This window comes from Camelina sativa, chromosome 5 (assembly GCF_030686135.1).
Source record: "Camelina sativa cultivar CO46 ecotype springtype chromosome 5, ASM3068613v1".
Taxonomy (NCBI): domain Eukaryota; kingdom Viridiplantae; phylum Streptophyta; class Magnoliopsida; order Brassicales; family Brassicaceae; genus Camelina; species Camelina sativa.
In genome coordinates, this window is record NC_141884.1 from 2,465,742 (window position 1) to 2,483,955 (window position 18,214).

The window sequence follows — 18,214 nt, forward strand, 5'->3', positions numbered from 1 at the left end:
AATAATCAAAGTCTAACGTCCATAAAAACCACTAGCTTTTTTCTTGCAAATCTGTCAAATGTTGCGTCGTACTTGTCGTATTGTTCTTTTCTTTTTTTGTTGCGACTCTCACTTTCTCATATCATTAAATTCATTGTAAGTTGAATTAGATTCTTTGACACGTTCTCATCACGTGGCCAGTTAAAAGCTACTATAACAGTAATTCACTAATTCTCTTTACTTTGCATATAGTACTAAATCTACTAATCAAATACATTAATTAATAAGATAAACTCACCAAATAAAAAATATATTTATTGCACGACCACATATATCTTTCGAAAGCTTATCTACTGGTGCATTTGAAACTAATGGATAACAAAGAATTAGGAGGAGTGTTAGAAACCGTTAGACTTTGTGATCAAAAAAATATTCTCACAACAACACCACGACCAAAAATAGTAGCAATTGTCTCAGATGTACTAATTACCAATTGATTTTTAATTGAAAATTCAAAATAAACCTAAATTTAACAGTAAATAAGGTAATCTCTTTTTAGTTCTTAAAAAAGGGTGACGTTGAATACATGAATGAAGTGATGATGATGATATATATATTTTCTTAATTATTTAATTGTTTATTTTACATAAATATTATTTTAAATAAGTATAATCATCCCTCGTACAAATTTTTTATAATATTTCCTTCAATTATTGTTTGATAGCTTTGTTAGTTCACTCAATAATCTTTCAATTGTCCCACAAACGCAAAAACAAACTAACATATTATTTGAAATGATTAATTCAAAACTAAAAATACGTTTCCGAGATGATTGATGAAGTCATATATTAAAATCATATGGAAAAATGATTCAATTATACCAATAAAGTGAAACCAAACGCTAACTTTATATATTTACAATTCACAACAATTTATTTTAAAGAATTAATATAATCATATTTCATTTAAATATTTTTGGACCAAAAATATGTTATCTTTGTATTATTGAATAAGAATTACTAACTAATGATCAAAAATGTAGATTTGAGTAATTAATTAGTTAGTTAATCTTATTTTATCTTTCCTTTTTCATCATTAGAACGTTAGTTTATGTGCATAAACTCGAAAACTGTGAGTAATCAAATGTTTGATTTAAGAAAACATTCAAGTATAATATGCATACGGAAGAAAAAACATTTTTGGAGAAATTGAAAAAACCTTTCGGTGTAATGTTTATAAACTGTATTTATTAAAAAGTAAAGCTAATCGTTAAATAACATAATTGGCAATTGATATTTGTGGCTTTGTGCCAACAGTGGCGTGTTCGATACCTGCATTTACCATTTATTTGACCTTTTTGTTGCATATTTTAATCATTTAGTTTTTATTTTAATCATATAGTATACTTATGTATTAATTATTAGATATATTAGATCTATATCTTTCATTCATGGGAAGTGAATCAGATACAAAAACTATTTTTTTTTTAATAAAATAAACATACAGAAATACTTTCAAGATGAATATATTTGGTAGTGAAACAAAATTACACTGTGGTATTTGGATAATTAGACAAATACTCTCTATCCATAATAGATTGATGTTCTAGAATTAATTTTTGTTCCTCAAAAATTAATTTTATAGATTAAAAAGCTATTATATTACTTTATACTTTTTTTCACACATGTTATTTATCTAATGGTGTATAATTTCTCCATCTACCAAAAAATAATTATAAATAAAAGTTAAACTTTTTCTAATAGGTGTGATAATATCAAAACATCAATTTATTAGGCACAGATAGAATACTAATTATAAGCCACTTTACCAAAGTAATCATTTCATTAAAATTTTAAACCGGATATTAATTTTATCCACGCTAACAATTTTTAATACAAAAAAAAAAAAGAAACAGAAGGGGAAAGTGGATAACGTTAAACCCTCAATTCGGTCCGATGTCGGAAGAGGAACAACAAAACCCTAATCCGATGATCTTCTACATAGCTCTCGATCTACAGGAAGAAATCATCCTTCGATTGCCGTTGAAATCCATCCGCAAATTCAGAACCTCCGTCTCAAAAGAATGGAGATCAATCATAGAATCGAAGAGTTTCGCAGAGAGACGTTCGCGTATGAGTCTTCTTCAACAGAGCCGCCTCCAAATCCTTGCTGCTGGAGGAGAAGTAGAACGGAGGATCGAGTCGCGATTCCAAGGTGACGAAGAGGTCGATGTTGTCTACCTACACTGCGACGACGTCACACGACCTTCGCTGACATGTGACGGTTTGGTTTGCATCCCCGTACCGGGTTGGGTCAATGTTCTAAACCCTTCCACCGGAGATATTATTAGATTCCCTTCCGGTCCAGATCCAGTGACCCGCCGCTATTCAGACCTACGAAATCAAATGATGGACCTTTGTGGTAAGTAACCAGGAACTCCCTCTCTCTCTCTCTCTCTCTCTCTATATACAATTTATTTGACTTTTGATTGGTTTAGAAGAAATTGAAAATCGTAGGCAAGTGTTGCATTTTTTTCCCTGCGTTTTGGGCGATGGGATTTGGTAGGGACAAAGTAAATGGGAGCTTTAAAGTTGTGAGGATGTTCTTTGATCCTCACCATTACTGTGAAGTTCTTGATATCAATATTGGTGAATGGCGGAGATCAGTACGTGCCCCTCCTTATGTGGTTGATCCCAGAAGGAAGTCGGCTTGTGTGAATGGCTCAATCTATTGGTTAGGTGAAGATCTTTTGAAACTACTAGCTTTGGATCTTCACACACTAGAGTTTCGTGATGTTCCTTCACCACGGTATTCCACTCCATTCACATTCGCGGAGCAGCTAGTGAACCTTGATGGCCGTCTAGCTGTAGCCACAACTGCCACTTCGCCCTGGAGACTAGAGATATTGACCATGGATGCTCAAAAAGAAGATGGATGGGCCTTGACTTACTCCATACATTTATACTCGTGTTTAAATCTTTACACTTTTACTGCGGATGTGCATTTCAGGCCGGTGGCGGTTTCCAAGCAAGGGAATCTGTTCTTCCATGACAATGAAAAGAGATTGTTGAAATTCTATCCAAGCACTAACCTCATTCGCTGCATCTCTAAACACACTTTGGTCATATCTCCTTTCATTGAGAATTGGCTCCCACTTCTGCCTCCCAAAACAACAACATCGCGGATATCAATCGGACCAAAGTTCCCACTTATACTGCTCGCTGCACATGTGTCTTTTCTAGTTTTCCGCTATTATTTTGTCTCCTCTAGGTCTTGAGTTTAGTATTTTTTGAAATGCTCTGTTTCTCGCTTACCCACAACTCCTATTAGATACTATTGTTTTGGGATTTTTCCATGTTAAAAGAAGTTTCTCTTAAGAAAAGAGTTTGCCATGAGTTAAAATTTACAAATCATAAACCGGACTGATTTCAATCCAAGAGAGCATAACCATTAGGATCATGGACTATTATTCTACAACTACTTGTTGTACGTTCTATGTTCTGAGGAATTTTTTTGCAGACCTGAGCATGAGACTCGGCTTCTCTTTGAAACTTCTTTACCATTTCGTCAAGCTCTTGTTTCCTAGTCTCCACATTCTTTTCTGCCACTGGCTCCTTAAGTCCAAGGTAGAGTAAAGCAGCGAACGCCAGCGCAAGGCCTGAGGAGACGAGAACAGCTGCGAAAGTAAAAAAGGCATGTGGAGAATCTTGAGCTCCTGGTATCCCATCTACGTTGATTCCAAATAGACCGGTCACTATTGAAAGCAAAAGACCCACTCCTCCAAAGATTCCTAGGTTGTGTGTAACCGTGAGGCTCCGGTCCTAATCAAGCCAAATCAAACAAATTTAAGATGACTTGGAGAGTTTCTTCTACTTACGTCATCATCATCTCCAAAAATGATAATCTCACCTGCAACCATGATCGAACCGTGTTTTGCATGACGTCCTGGATAGTGAATAACCGACCACGAACGGCTTCTTGTTCATTGATCATACCGCGGGTGCTCTTCTTTATTCCTTCTAGCAAGTCTTTTGTTCTGTTTCCTTTTAGTTGCTGAAGAAGCTCGAACACAATCTCTTCTCTAGCATGGAGAGACCATTTCACCCGTATAACCTGATAAATGATGAACAAGAAAATATTGTCGTGATTATAAAGTCACTTGTATGAAGAAATATATAACACAATTCCAGATTAGCTAGCTGATCTCATCTTGTAGTCAAACAAGAAAGCCTTACCTGGGTCGAGAGCTTTCTGATCTCTTGATTCAAGATTGTAGTGAATAGATTTAGATCCTCTTGCAGTCTCCTGATATCAACAAAAACAATTTATTCTGTTTCAGTAGACATCTCAAGGAGCGCCTAAGAAAGAAAATACCAAAGTAAGAGAAGGCTCAGTTGAAGTTACTTGTTCATGAACATCAACTCAACTTCATCAGCTGCACCAAATATATACTTCCGGAATAGCCTACATTAAGGATACCGATTGGTTTAAATCCAGAGAATGAAAAAGAATCAAAAGGTTCTTATATCTTAACTAAACATAGAACTAATCTACAACTGTAATCTAGAACGGGACAGTTGAATCCCATCTTGCAAACTCTAAGAATAATATAAGACACATTAGTTCTATCAAAGCAATACAAAGGCTTGGCACGTTCATTGCTTATACCGTACAGACCAGGTGAAATGTGTATCCTCCATTGCTAAAAGCTTGCATAATGAACACTACTTAACTTCCCCAACATACAATCTTTTAGAACTTGATCTAGATCACGGGAAGACAAATACCTATCATCCCAGCGTGCAAGGCGACATGCAAGATGTGCTATTAGTTCATGAATGGTTCTCGGAATGCAGGCTCCACCAGCAATAAGCATTTCCTGTTAAGACAAAGAAAGGCATAGAAAAACCTGTTTTGACTAATTGACAAACGAATGAAGGAAAACAATGATTCAGATGAGAAGAACAAACCTGGATTTCTGTAATACCTAACACACTAATGTTCAAGGCAGAACCTTTAACGTGCAAAGCAGTAACCAGAAAATTCTGTGCTTGCCATGACCTTAAAACAATAGGTATGTCATCTTCTTCAATAAAAGGATCACCAGCAGATTGTCCCAAAAGCTCAAACAGAATCCCACCAGCAACTCTAACAGGAACCTATCCACCACCAACATATAACAACAACAACAACAAGTTTGATCTATTACAGCTCTGTAGTAAAACCAAAGCACAATCCTCACATTACAAAGAAGCAAACATACTTAGAAAGAAACTTTTTACCTCATATAAAATATGTTTCATTCGGTCACTAATAAGCTTGGTTTCGTCACGCAGAGCAAGACTTACAGCAGGATGTAACCAATGCGCATTACGCAACCAGGAGGCAATACCTGGATGGGTAGGATCAACATGGCACCACCAAGTTGGACCATCAAGTGGTCTTTCCCAGTAAGGAGCAGCAAGCTCAGCAACTGTGGCTTTATCCTCATCAAAGTTTTGAAATTTCCAATCATTATCAACTTGCACAGTCTTAACAAGCTCAGAGATCCTATCCCATCCAATTCCTCGCCAGTAACTCCTCGAAGACCCTTCTTCACCAGAACCAAAATGGTCTGATTCACAATTCTGTTTATTCCTATCATAACAAAACTGTATATAGGTTAAAAAAAAAACTCTACAAGCAGAAAAAAAGAGACTATAGTAAAAAATCATCATCAATCATACATTGTGAGAGAGGGATGTCCAAGAACAGCATTTGTGCTGTTGATTTTACGATGATGACCTTGACAAAACTCGAAAGCACAGATAAGGCCATTGGTCCAGAGGTTATGATAACCTGAATTGTTCCCGTTGTTGTTGTTGTGATTCGCATTCATAATTCAAAATTCAATTTCACTCTCAATCACAGATTTTTTTTTTTTTTTTTAATTTGATTCATATATCCAGTCTCTCTCTCTCTCTCGTTTCCTGAATCAAAAACTAACTGCAGAAATCTCGAAACTGTAAGGTTGCAAATTAAACGAAATTCAAACGCAACCTTAAAGCTTTAAGGAATCAAACGCAACAATATATTCCTAAGAAATTATGGCTCTCTAAGTTTCGGCACCGATTCGAAGAAAGAGAGAGAGAGATAGGCATTAGGCAATGTGGCGCACGCTCGAGTCAAGAGGACTAAAGATTACTAGAAAGGCATAGATAGGTCAACAACAAAAAAACACACGTGTACATCAACAACAATTGGGCCTTACTGGACCTTAAGGACCCAAAAAAGCCCAATACTCTTTCAACGAATCAATTAATTTTCACAATCATCTTCGTCTTCTTCTTCAATCATTCAATTTTTGGTTGAGCACCACTACTCTGCTCTCTTCTCTGTCTCTGCAACTCAATTTCATCCAATCCAACTCTCCAGGTACAAAAAAAAAACTCAACTTTTCTTCTGATTGTTGTTGTTGTTGTTGTTCTTGTGTTGATCCTTTTATGATTGATTTCATCAGAGATAACGAACGTTGGTGATATTTAGATCGAGCTTTTTTCTGATCCTGACCTTATTTTCTCCGATCTGTTTGACACTTAGGTTGATCTAGTCCTATCTTTGTTTAGATCCAACATTCGTATCGTTTCTTCTCTCATGATTCACTTAGTACAGAAATGCCATTGTATGTTGTTTGGTTTAAGCTTATACAAAGATCAGATCTTTATTGTGATGCGAGTTCTCTTACAGTGTTTTGTGAGATCAAAGATCAGCATTGTATTCTATCATCATCATCATCATTTTACAACTTACTGGTTACTGTTTGTATGACTTTTTACAATACAGCCATTTGTATGCTTTCCCTGTGTTGCTTGATTGACTTTTGAAAATGATGACCTGTTTGTTTCTGCTTAGGTAGGTATGTCTACTTCTGAGGATAAACCGGAGATCCTAACTAGAGGTCCTGATGAGGGTGACGTGAAAATCGTAGATAGAAGTCAGAAAGATAAGGACGAGGAAAACGAAGAAGGGAAAGGTGGATTCTTTGATAAGGTGAAAGGTTTCATTCATGACATTGGTGAGAAAATCGAGGAAACCATTGGGTTTGGGAAGCCTACTGCTGATGTCTCTGCTATTCATATCCCTAAGATCAATCTCGAGAGAGCTGATATTGTTGTTGATGTCCTTGTTAAAAACCCCAATCCAGTTCCTATCCCTTTGATTGATGTCAACTACCTTGTCGAGAGTGATGGGAGGAAACTTGTTTCAGGATTGATTCCTGATGCTGGAACACTCAAGGCTCATGGTGAAGAAACTGTCAAGATACCATTGACTTTGATCTATGCTGACATCAAGAACACTTACAATGATATCAACCCTGGGATGATCATACCTTACAGGATCAAGGTTGATTTGATTGTTGACGTGCCTGTTTTGGGAAGGCTGACATTGCCTCTGGAGAAAACTGGAGAGATTCCGATTCCTAAGAAACCTGATGTTGATATCGAGAAGATTAAGTTCCAGAAGTTCTCTTTGGAAGAAACTGTGGCGATCCTCCACGTGAGGCTTCAGAACATGAATGATTTTGACTTGGGGCTCAATGACTTGGACTGTGAAGTTTGGTTGTGTGATGTAAGCATTGGGAAAGCTGAGATATCTGACTCGATCAAGCTTGACAAAAACGGAAGCGGGTTGATTAATGTGCCAATGACATTCCGACCAAAGGACTTTGGTTCTGCTCTTTGGGACATGATCCGTGGGAAAGGAACTGGGTACACTATCAAAGGTAATGTCGATGTTGATACACCATTTGGAGCGATGAAGCTTCCTATTATCAAGGAAGGTGGCTCTACCCGTCTGAAGAAGGAAGAAGATGATGATGACGACGATGAGGTTATTATATGATCTTCTTCTCTTTTGCTTATATAGAAGCTTGAACACTATCTATGATCGTTTCTACTAACAAATATAATTTCATAATTCTTACAGGAGTAAGGAAAAGAGAGCTGAAGAGACATAATGGTTGTTAAGTATTGAATCTTGGATCTTGAAAACTATATATAAATTATATGAAAGACTTATATTGGTGTGTGCTTTTTAATAACTGGTTTGGATCAGACTTTTGAATAGAGAGCTGTCTTTGGGTTTTTTATTGAACTTTCTATATCATTGTGGTCTGGTTCCCTTGCTTGTGTTTTGTTTCAGTCTGGGACCATATCCGATCAGAAACCATTATAAAAGACCAAATTTGTGTTTACAACAAAATTGAGTTAATGTACTTATGTATTGTGGTGTAATCTTAAGCAGAGAATTAAGCTTTCGAAACTGATCCTAGGATTTTAAATTTGGAAACCCACTTGCAAGTGAGTGATGATGATGACTCTCATTTTTGTTTTGTTGTTCTCCAACTATCAATCAGTATTCAGTAGTTTTTATGTAGAAATGGTACCAAAAAGGAATTAAACATTATTATGAATCTCTCTGTTAAAGAAGACAATTATCATGAATCAAATACATAATCATCTGTTGAGAAGTAGGCTGCCAGAAACCCTTCTTTTTTTTGCAAAATAATTTGTTAACTATTAATCACAATTTTGGTGACAACTTAACCATCTCCTACTCTCCACAATCATTCTTTTGGTGTCTCTACCATATTATAATTCACCAAAATCTCCTTACTTATACCCACAAACTCCTCACAAAGATCTCTGAATCTTTCAGCTGAAAATATAACAATCATAACAATGGCTGGAGGCACAGCTCTGACTCCAACCTCTGTAGGATCCAAGTCAGTTCCAATGAGGAACCATGAAGCAACGGAGAGAGGCAATACCAATAACAGCAACCTGAAAGCATTGCCCAAAGCGGTGCAACCGGTTTCATCCATCGAAGGAGAGATGGCTAAGAGGCCACGTGGCAGACCCGCTGGCTCCAAGAACAAACCCAAACCACCTATCATTGTGACTCACGACAGTCCAAATTCCCTCAGAGCTAATGCCGTCGAGATCAGCTCAGGTTGTGACATCTGTGAGACTTTATCGGATTTCGCAAGAAGGAAACAGAGAGGTCTCTCCATACTCAGTGCCAATGGTTGTGTCACCAATGTGACATTAAGGCAACCAGCTTCATCAGGAGCAATTGTGACATTACACGGACGTTACGAAATCCTCTCATTGCTTGGATCAATCTTGCCTCCACCAGCACCACTTGGAATAACAGGTCTGACCATTTACTTAGCCGGACCTCAAGGACAGGTTGTTGGTGGAGGAGTGGTTGGTGGGCTAATCGCGTCTGGTCCTGTTGTTATCATGGCTGCATCTTTCATGAATGCTGTTTTTGATCGTCTTCCTATGGACGATGATGAAGCTGCTTCTATGCAAAACCAGCAGTACTACCAGAATGGGAGATCCCGTCCTTTAGATGACATTCATGGACTGCCTCAAAATCTGCTCACTAATGGAAACTCCGGTTCTGATATTTACTCTTGGGGGCCTGCACAGCGTGCTATGTCGAAACCTTGATACAGCTCTCTAATCTCCACGTTTCATCATAATATCAAAGTGCCTTAGTCTTATTATCTACTTTACCTTGGAATCAAAGATCGATGTTTCTGTAGGTGGAGAGAACCATAAGTTTGGTTAAAACTGAAGCTTTATCTTCCTCTGTAGTTTGTACCTGCAACATTAAAAAGAAGAAACTGAAAAAAAAAACACAAGTAATTGTTTAAGAATCTTAAGCAGAATCCTCTAATTTAATGCGCAAACATTACAATATTTTTATCCTTGACCCAAATCCAGTAATAACTAGACATAGCAATTGCAGTTGTACCGTTCCAGCAATTATTTAGGAAACTAAGCTTGCAACCAACTTCTTATTTTACTCCACGCTCATCCCAGTTTCAACATGTTATCTAATCTCTAAATCTCTAGAGAATTTGTGAGGCTTTTGCTAACAAGATTCAAACTCTTGGGGTTTCAAATATCTTGGGAGTTACGAAATAAATGCGGTTTCTCATGTTTCATGAGTAATGCAAAAAACATTAGCACGTCTATTTCCTTGAACATCATAGCCTATTTTCCTATTTCCAATATATATACTTCTGTAGGTAGAATAACATATTTGGTGAACCTGAAGCTTGTCTTCCATGTACTTATATCTAGCCAGTAAAGAGGAAAATATGTGAATTTTTTCTCCTTCCACCTCACGGAAAACTTAGTACATAAACCATAATCGCATTGAAAACCCGAATGATAAACTCAAGATTGTGCATATCCAAATCAACATTCTCTACCAAGTTCTGGATTGTTCTGGATTTGGAACAATAACTTGTGCATATCCAAATCAACATTCTCTACCAGGTTTTCTATTGAATGATTCACTTTTGGACATTTCCCTGTATTGATCACACACAACATAGACACTATACATGGTCAGTGTGAACTGCAAAACATGACATGGCTTTAATAAGAAATAAAGACACAGAACCATTCTTGCCATAAATTTCCATTGTTAGTGCAACACATGCATAGGCCTTACTACGTCTACAACCAATAATATAAACACATGCAAATGTACAAGATTGACAACGACCAGCAACATCATCAAAATATTTTCATTACCAGTTTCTCCATTAACTTATTACACCAAAAAGCAAGAATTTCGCAGCAAATGAAGACAAGATGTTAATAACCCTCTTAGCGCTTAATTCAGTAGCAAAAACAGCAGATGCGACTAGTAGAGTTGCTGCACAGCAGAACACAAGCATCATACCAACATACTCACTCTGGTGCGTGGACAATCCATATGCCTACTTTACAAGAGTGATTTGAACCTAAAATGGGCTAGTGAAAATGGTGCTAATTGCTTACCTAGGAAGCTTCTTATGGGTTCGTGTATTCACATACGTGGCTTATATTGCTGCTCAGATAGCATGACCTGTAAGATTATCAGGTGTGGTTTTAAGAGAGCGTATATTTTGTATATGAACTATGTATAATTAACAATATAAGAAATCGGTATATTACCTAATCTTTGGCTACATCCCCAGAAGACCAGAACAATGAAATTGCTTATTTCTCTGTTAGATAAGTGTAACCGATCCTAGTTGTAGCATCAAACAATTCAGCGAACTGAGCAGTAGCAAACCTGATTTTATCGCAGAGACATCCCAGTTTAAAATACCGAGTAAGCTGTAAATCTCTGTAGATTTAGGATGTCTTTTCCCACAAGATACAAACTCATGAACTTCAAAATCCACTTCAATCGAACTGCAGCCAACTTCCTTCTCCATTTGTCTTTCCTTCATCAAAAGCCTCTGCTCAACTGCCTCTTCGAACAAGCCATAAGAAGCATAAGCGTTCGACATGAGCACATAGCCACAAGTTTCACCTGGATCCAGCTTCTTCAAAGATTTTGCTGCGCGTTTAGCCATCTCAACATTACCGTTTTTCCTGCAAGCTGCAAGCAAAGAACTCCATATAATAGCATCTTCTTCCACCGGCATCTTCTTTATCAATGATTCTGCTTCATCAAGGTACCCCGCTCCACCCAGCACATTAACCATGCAAGTGTAGTGTTTTATTGATGGCTCAATCATATACTTTTCTCTCATTAATCTGAAAAATTCCCCAGCTTTATGCACTTCCCCAGAGTAAGCACAAGCTGTTAAAACACCAATGAAACTGACTGAATCTGGTTCCAAGCCAAAACGCTCTAACTCCAAGAACAAATCCATAGCCCTGTCCTCGCATCCATTATTAGCTAGACCAAGAATCATCGAATTCCAACACGATAATTGCTTCTTCTTACGAGCACACTCAAACACCTTTAGACCTTCCTCAATACACCCGCACTTGCAGTACATATCAATGAGTGCTGTTATAACTATACCATTCAATTCAAATCTATTCCTAACTATATACTCATGTATCCACCTCCCTTGCTCGTTTGCTCCAAGGTATGCACAAGCATTCAACAGACTCACCATCGTAAACCCATCAGGTTTCACATCTCTCTCCTGCATCTCTAGAAACATCTCCAACGCATCCTTAAATTTACCATTCCTCACAAACCCACTAATCATAGAGTTCCAAGAAACTTCATTCCTCTGCGGCATTTCATCAAACAGTTTCTGTGCATGATCAATCAATCCACATTTAGCAAAGCCCATCATCATCGAATTCCAAGAAACAACATCAAAACCAGTCATCCCCTCAAAGACTCTCCAAGCTTCAACAACATACCCACAAGTCACGTACATTTGCAACATCGTGTTCCGTATAAATGAGTCGTCTTCGAGTCCCTCTTTAATAACCCTCCCGTGCAACTGCCTCCCATCACGAGCTTTCCCAATTAAACCATAAGCTTTGAACACCGAAGGATAAGTCAATCTCTGCGGCTTCACATACGGAGAAGAACACAACATATCGATGAATACCCAAATCGCCATCTCTGGAAACGAGCTCCGTGAGAAACCACGGATTATAGTGTTCCACACAAATGGGTTCTTGTGATTGATCCTTGTGAATACCAAATAAGCGTAATTCATATCTGACGGAGACGCGCAGCAGAAGGCGAGGACACGGCTCGCCGCAAGAGTATCTGAGATTAAACCGGTTTTGATGAGATTGGCGTGAACTTGCTTTAGTTCTCTCATCGTACTGCATTGTGTGTCTATCAATCGGAGATAAGAAGACGGTGACGGAATCGCCGGTACTGTCACACCGGAGTTGCATAACATCGTCGGAGACATGTTTAAAGGTGAGACATTTATGGGAAAAAACAAAAACTTATCCTTTTGCGGGAGATTTACACACGTGTGGGAATATTGAACAACAGAACCACACGTGTTTGGGTTTTTGTATTTTCTGAACTTTTAAACGATTCAATCAACAAGAAGAGAGTACACAATGTCTCTAGTTATTTCAGCAAAAGTGATATGATTATTTCATAAATTGATCATCTAGGATAGGAGCACATCTCTTAAAGAGTACAAATTCAAGGCAAAACCACCAAAACGAGCAAAAGAACCACGCTTTATCTCTGTTGCTTCATATCTGCAGAGCATCAGCAATGGATCCTGCGAGGCTCAAGACTTCGAAAGGAGCTTTGTTTCTTATGGCCTTAACCGTCTGTGGACATGAATCTGTGATCCAGAAGTAAGCAAACGCTTCTTCCAATCCTAATTCGAAGAAACAATAATGAAGACTTCAGTTTTAAAGATACAACAAAAATGTAAAGAACAATGAACAAAGTCAGTTACTCTTACACAGATATACTTACCATTGTTCTTGTGGGTGAAACGCTCCCACGAGCTCTTTGGGAAGACACCGTGAGTTACATACGCACTCACCTTCGCGGCTCCATGAGCTGCCAATACTTTCTGTGTGACAAAAAAAAGTGAAACAGTTAACACGAGTGACATAGTCATTCTCTCAACATATCTCATACAAGCATACAACATCATCGCAGAATTAAGAAACAACAAGGATTTTCGATAAAAACTAGTCTGAACTTGGAATTTTAACACAATTTAGCATGAAAGACTTAATTTAGTTTGACATAAACCTCCTTAGTTTTAAGTTTTAACTCAACACTTGAGATTAAGAAGTCATTGAAGATTGCTATAGGTAGATGCAAAATGCAGGGAGATTGTTCATGAGGGATCCAATACCTGGCATTCGATAAGTGTACCCCCAGACTGCACAAGATCATCAACGATAACAACGTGACAACCAGAGGGGTTACCTTCCTTCAGCCTGACTATTCTCTTATCGCCTTCACGAACCTTTGTGCACACAACCTATTATGATTCAACATTGAGATCCATTAGATATCGTGAATGTCACAAAGATGTTCAAATGAAGATTAATGAAACATCAGTTTAGATAGCTACACACCGTTGGGTACTGATCCAACAGCTTGTGGAAACGCTTCCAGGCTCCATCATCTGGAAATGCAACTATGACCTGCAAACCAAAGGAATCAACTTTAGCTGAAGGAGAATATAAACACAAAAAAGAGTCACAGGGACACAATCAGTAACAGTTTTTGCCTCTTATAAACTGGATAAAACTAACAAAGATTTCATGAACTAACTTTCTCAGTTTCGGGAAGCTGCTGAAGGCGTTTAGTCAACAACGGGATTCCAGTCTCAAACAAAGGAAGAACCTGGTCAGCAAAGTAAAACCTTTCCTGCAACATATAAATAGAGAATGATGAACTTGAATTCCACTAAACTTGGAGATATATCAGAAGTAAATAAACCAAACAAAACCTGCAGAGCGTGGATGTCATAGATGACAACACTAGTCGGACCTCCACGTGAAATGGGGATGTTAGAGACAATCCTTGCCATGGTAAAAGCAGTTGCTACATCTCCTTCCTCTTCCATTCTCTCAAAAGAGCCAGTGGGGAAGAAAGGCAACACCAAAGTGAAGGAAGCGACAAACAAGCGAGGGAGCAAGTAAATGACAGAGATCTGCTCAAAGATAACAGCAGGAGAACTGAATGAAGCAAGGAAGGCAACGTGCTGTCCTCTGATATCATGTGCGTTGTTGATAAACAAATTGGGGAATCCATCAGCAAAACTCCTGAAAAGCATATATATATATAACAAATGACCAAACACAATCCAATCCAATACATATAAGCCACAAAAATCAAACAGCCACACAAGCAAAACGCAGAATCTGGAGCAGAACAACAAAAAGGGAATATTTTGAGCAGAGTTAAATCCAAATTTCAGAATAAAGATACATCCAAAGTCACATAAACCCATCCAAAGTCACATAAACCCATCAAAACATATCAAAGAAGAGAACGGAGAAAATGAGGGAGGGGGGGGAAGAAAGATGACCTCCAGTTGATGGATTGAAGAGTGATATGGTCAGATTCAGAGGCGATATTGCGAGCAAGCTCTTCGCACTCTAAGCAGTAAAAGAGATGAACTTTCTTCTTCTGTAATTCAGAAACGATGGCGTCTTTACAAATCTTGGTCTCCATGATGCTCTTGTTGTTGGCTGCGTTCTCTTCAGACATTACTGAGCGCCGTGCAAGAGTTCGGATGTGTTTGCTACGGAATCGGATACACCAAAAAAAAAAAGGGTTTAAAGTGTTTTTTTTTTTTTTTTTTTTTGCTTTTTCTCAAAAGCCCACGTTTTTAATTTATTTTCCGCTGACAATATTTGATGCCTTTTACACTTTATTTCTGCACCCCAAAAAACTATTTGATGATTTTGTTTTTAAATTTATTTCAAATAAAAGGAAAACTATACTTTACTGACTGTAAAATTTCATTTATGTTGCATTCTATTACTTTCTTTTTATATAAACTTTTATAACTTTTTATGTATGTAAACTTCTTGAAAGCGGCATGAACCAACGCAATTAGCCCAAATATGCATTAGTCAAGTCATACATTAGGAAAGAGTAACATTTGACTAGGTAATTCTGCCTTTAAGTTTTCCTTAATATATGAGTAATTTGAGAAATTTTATAATTGAACCGAAAGATATTTGGACTCAACAAAAAGAAATCTAATCCAAAAAAGAGTAAGCTTAGTTTGATTTTTATTACACTTTATTTCTGCACCCCAAAATCTATTTGATGCTTATGTTTTTAAAAAAAAAAATGGAAAACTATACTTTACTGGCATTAAAATTTCATTTATGTTGCCATTATTTCCAATATTGAATATTTTTCCTTCAAATAATCATGAAAAGAAACTGTATTGATCATCATCTACGGTGGTTCGTCAGCGTTAGAAGCGGCGAGGTGAGACGAGCTTATAGTTTGAAGGGGAAGACTTTAGAGAATGAATCTTTCAGAGGAATTGAGATTTTTATTCAATTTGGTTATATAGCCAAAAACCACAAACCGGTTTATTTCTTCTATGATTCAGTTTTAATCGGTTAAAATCGGTTGATAATATTAAGTTGGTCTAATAAGTGTTACGTCTTTCTTTAGTTCTTGAACCCTCAAAAGAAACAATCTTGGAGGTAATAAAAGAGCTTCATCTTTGACATTGTTCTTAATCATACATTGGAAAAAAAGAGTCTTCAATTTATAATCTTTTGCTTTCAATTTTTTTTGGTTAATAAAATGTAGAAACCAAAAAAAACAGAGTATTATTCGGTTTGGTAGAAACACAATTTCGGTTTTCATTTGAATCGGTTTAGTAGAAAGAGGGACAAGTAAAAACAGCAACGCCTATGTAACTGAGTGAGATTTATGTTCTATAGCAGCAGAGCACACAAACCTTGATAAGCAGCAGAGCACATTCATAATTCTGTAGACACAAACTGTAAATGACTAACGAAAACATCATCATTCACCATCAAGTATCAACATTATATCTACTGTGTTTGAACCGAAAGAGAAAGACAATGCAGCAATCTATAGCCGCGAGGAACAATACCGAGAAGTTGAGATGGTTCTACAGTCAAACGATACCTTTACATCTTCACTCCTATAGTCCTATCCAAAACAATCATATTGTATACCAAAGAAAGTACTACACACTTATCGTCCACAATAGATGTCGAGTTTAACCAAGAGACAGACAGTGGTAAAGACTATAGCTGTGAGGAACAATCCGGAGAAGTTGAGACGGTTCTGCAGCTCCATTGAATCCTTCTTCACTCCTAGCCAAGCCAATCATTATACACCAAATCTCTTTGCTTCCACGAAAAAGAAGACTTGGTCTCTCCCACAGAAACGCCAACTTCCCATAGTATTCAGCCATTGCAACGCCTTGAGGTGTGTCAAGATCCAAATCATTAACTACCCTCCATAGCATCAGTTGAGAGTCAAACCACATTAAACCGAAACGAAAGAAGTAAACAAAGAGGACATTGTCAATAACACAAACTGCTGTCTTCCCCCAATTGTCATTAGGCAACTCAAACGTCTCGCAAGAACCATCTATAGGATCATAAGCAGTCATGCCATGATGAAAGCTTAAAGCACAAACCTTCCTGTCTACTGAAACCTTTGCCGGAGTGATCCATGTGAAACGCTCTTGTCTCTCAGGGATTAGCGCTTCTTCCCAAGTTTGCGTCTTTAAGTCAAATACTTCCGCTGAAACACTGTCTCCTCTGCATCCTCCGATCATATAGATCTTACCTCCGACTAGTCCTACACAATTGTACGTTCGGTTCACTAGCAAACTAGGTCCTTCACGAACGTTTCCGGATTGAGTGTTAAAGATCCTAAAGCTTGATGAGGGATTACTAGTTCCTGGAATAAAGAAAATCTCAGGACCAACGGCGAAGACGGAAGAAGAGCAACGACAATGCTCAGGAAGGAAAGAGAAATCGACGGAGGCGAAGACATTTTCAGTTGTATCTTTCCCAATCCTGCGGAGACTGAACCAGTGATAAGTCTGAGTAGATATAAAGCTGATATAAACGGAATCTTTTCTGAGGGACGATCGAGTCTTGTATATATCAGCCGAGCGAACAAGACTACGCAAGTTCTTGGAGACGCAACAGAGGATTGGGTATAACCGTTTTGGTACGCAGGCTAAGACGTTCAAAACGAGGTCGCGTGGCAGTGAAGAAAACGATGACGGCGACGACATTGAAGACGACGGCGGTTGGTTGGTTTTTGGCGGTGGTTCTTCTTCGTCGAGGTTAGTCATGGAGTTTTAGTTTGAAAGAGAAGACTAAAGAGAGATGATTAAACAAAAAAAGAACTTGAGAAGACTAGTGATCATAAAAGAGAATCTTGTTAATCTTTCAATTTGTGTTTCCGTTTATATAGCCAAAAAAAAACAATAACCGGTTTATTTTTCTCCGATTCAGTTTTAATCTGTTAAAACCGGTTTATAGTTTTTTTTGGTATTCAACTTTGCTTATAATAACTCTGTTTTCAGTAAGAACTTGTATACTGTAACTAATCATACTAAATGTGCAGATCTGATCCCAAAAAGTCTTTCATAGAAGAAACACACTAAAAATAGTTTAAAGATACCAAAGCCAGTGAGAAATTTAGATTTTTGAGTAAGCAGCCTAAATACATGGCAGTATTAACCCAATCTTTTTCTCTTTTTTTTTTTACTTAGTCTTTGAGATACAAAGATTTTGCCTTAGTGTATATTTGTAACTCAAAAAGCATTTACTCGTTGGTTTGTTTACTTGTCGTATTCTTTTTTACCTGCACTCTTTATAAATATAAATATGTTATTGCTCTTATCTAATTTCTTAGTTCTTGACCCTAAGGAAACAATTAATCTATGAGATTATAAAAAAGCATATAT

General features: G+C 37.4%; 5 protein-coding genes and 2 pseudogenes across 10 annotated transcripts; 3 read left to right on the top strand and 4 right to left on the bottom strand.

Moving 5' to 3' along the window:
- The first annotated feature begins 1,855 nt into the window (after positions 1–1,855).
- LOC104785065 (F-box/kelch-repeat protein At2g43270) lies at positions 1,856–3,361 on the top strand. Of its 3 annotated transcripts, none has more exons than XM_010510190.3 (2): positions 1,856–2,400; positions 2,496–3,361. In XM_010510190.3, the coding sequence occupies exons 1-2, from the start codon at positions 1,935–1,937 to the stop codon at positions 3,254–3,256; spliced, it is 1,227 nt and encodes a 408-aa protein (XP_010508492.1). In that variant the 5' UTR covers positions 1,856–1,934; the 3' UTR covers positions 3,257–3,361. The 3 variants fall into 3 exon arrangements, with proteins under 3 accessions (XP_010508492.1, XP_087307986.1, XP_087307987.1); XM_087451860.1 differs by having other exon boundaries at positions 1,867–2,400; positions 2,477–3,361; XM_087451861.1 differs by having other exon boundaries at positions 1,877–2,400; positions 2,989–3,361.
- Positions 3,335–5,857, bottom strand: LOC104785064 (uncharacterized). 2 transcript variants are annotated; one of them, XM_010510189.3, is made up of 8 exons: positions 5,706–5,857; positions 5,262–5,616; positions 4,950–5,138; positions 4,767–4,858; positions 4,384–4,443; positions 4,215–4,284; positions 3,889–4,092; positions 3,335–3,800 (listed from the first exon to the last, which is right to left on the bottom strand). In XM_010510189.3, exons 1-8 carry the CDS (start codon positions 5,855–5,857, stop codon positions 3,408–3,410), a joined length of 1,515 nt encoding a protein of 504 aa, XP_010508491.2. In that variant the 3' UTR covers positions 3,335–3,407. The 2 variants fall into 2 exon arrangements, with proteins under 2 accessions (XP_010508491.2, XP_087307985.1); XM_087451859.1 differs by having other exon boundaries at positions 4,967–5,138; positions 5,262–5,630; positions 5,706–5,837.
- On the top strand, positions 5,856–8,220 carry LOC104785066 (uncharacterized). Of its 2 annotated transcripts, none has more exons than XM_010510191.3 (3): positions 5,856–6,393; positions 6,871–7,848; positions 7,945–8,220. In XM_010510191.3, exons 2-3 carry the CDS (start codon positions 6,877–6,879, stop codon positions 7,948–7,950), a joined length of 978 nt encoding a protein of 325 aa, XP_010508493.1. In that variant the 5' UTR covers positions 5,856–6,393; positions 6,871–6,876; the 3' UTR covers positions 7,951–8,220. The 2 variants fall into 2 exon arrangements, with proteins under 2 accessions (XP_010508493.1, XP_010508495.1); XM_010510193.3 differs by having other exon boundaries at positions 6,286–6,393; positions 6,875–7,848.
- A 178-nt stretch (positions 8,221–8,398) lies between these two features.
- LOC147943200 (pentatricopeptide repeat-containing protein At2g42920, chloroplastic pseudogene) lies at positions 8,399–12,729 on the bottom strand (annotated as a pseudogene). The gene is made up of 4 exons (XR_015558173.1): positions 10,980–12,729; positions 10,824–10,890; positions 10,084–10,348; positions 8,399–9,630 (listed from the first exon to the last, which is right to left on the bottom strand). The product of XR_015558173.1 is annotated as a pentatricopeptide repeat-containing protein At2g42920, chloroplastic pseudogene (transcript).
- On the top strand, positions 8,700–9,702 carry LOC104793221 (AT-hook motif nuclear-localized protein 16). The gene has a single exon (XM_087451863.1). It carries the CDS (start codon positions 8,700–8,702, stop codon positions 9,474–9,476), a length of 777 nt encoding a protein of 258 aa, XP_087307989.1. The 3' UTR covers positions 9,477–9,702.
- Positions 12,730–12,809: 80 nt separating the features above from the next.
- Positions 12,810–15,140, bottom strand: LOC147943201 (ribose-phosphate pyrophosphokinase 4-like). Its single transcript, XM_087451862.1, has 7 exons — positions 14,813–15,140; positions 14,231–14,546; positions 14,053–14,148; positions 13,854–13,922; positions 13,628–13,756; positions 13,237–13,336; positions 12,810–13,135 (listed from the first exon to the last, which is right to left on the bottom strand). Exons 1-7 carry the CDS (start codon positions 14,992–14,994, stop codon positions 13,005–13,007), a joined length of 1,023 nt encoding a protein of 340 aa, XP_087307988.1. The 5' UTR covers positions 14,995–15,140; the 3' UTR covers positions 12,810–13,004.
- A 1,361-nt stretch (positions 15,141–16,501) lies between these two features.
- On the bottom strand, positions 16,502–17,596 carry LOC104788800 (F-box/kelch-repeat protein At2g44630 pseudogene; annotated as a pseudogene).
- Positions 17,597–18,214: the final 618 nt, after the last annotated feature.

Excerpts from the sequence above, each read along its gene's own strand:
- LOC104785065 (XM_010510190.3), top strand. The coding sequence starts at position 1,935 with ATGTCGGAAGAGGAACAACAAAACCCTAATCCGATGATCTTCTACATA. Across the intron at positions 2,401-2,495 it reads TCAAATGATGGACCTTTGTG|GCAAGTGTTGCATTTTTTTC; the intron begins GTAAGTAACCAG and ends TGAAAATCGTAG.
- LOC104793221 (XM_087451863.1), top strand. The coding sequence starts at position 8,700 with ATGGCTGGAGGCACAGCTCTGACTCCAACCTCTGTAGGATCCAAGTCA.
- LOC104785066 (XM_010510191.3), top strand. The coding sequence starts at position 6,877 with ATGTCTACTTCTGAGGATAAACCGGAGATCCTAACTAGAGGTCCTGAT.
- LOC104785064 (XM_010510189.3), bottom strand. The coding sequence starts at position 5,857 with ATGAATGCGAATCACAACAACAACAACGGGAACAATTCAGGTTATCAT. Across the intron at positions 5,617-5,705 it reads GGACATCCCTCTCTCACAAT|GAATAAACAGAATTGTGAAT; the intron begins GTATGATTGATG and ends TTGTTATGATAG. Across the intron at positions 5,139-5,261 it reads TGAAACATATTTTATATGAG|GTTCCTGTTAGAGTTGCTGG; the intron begins GTAAAAAGTTTC and ends GGTGGTGGATAG.
- LOC147943201 (XM_087451862.1), bottom strand. The coding sequence starts at position 14,994 with ATGTCTGAAGAGAACGCAGCCAACAACAAGAGCATCATGGAGACCAAG. Across the intron at positions 14,149-14,230 it reads ATGACATCCACGCTCTGCAG|GAAAGGTTTTACTTTGCTGA; the intron begins GTTTTGTTTGGT and ends TATATGTTGCAG. Across the intron at positions 13,136-13,236 it reads TTTCACCCACAAGAACAATG|GATTGGAAGAAGCGTTTGCT; the intron begins GTAAGTATATCT and ends TCTTCGAATTAG.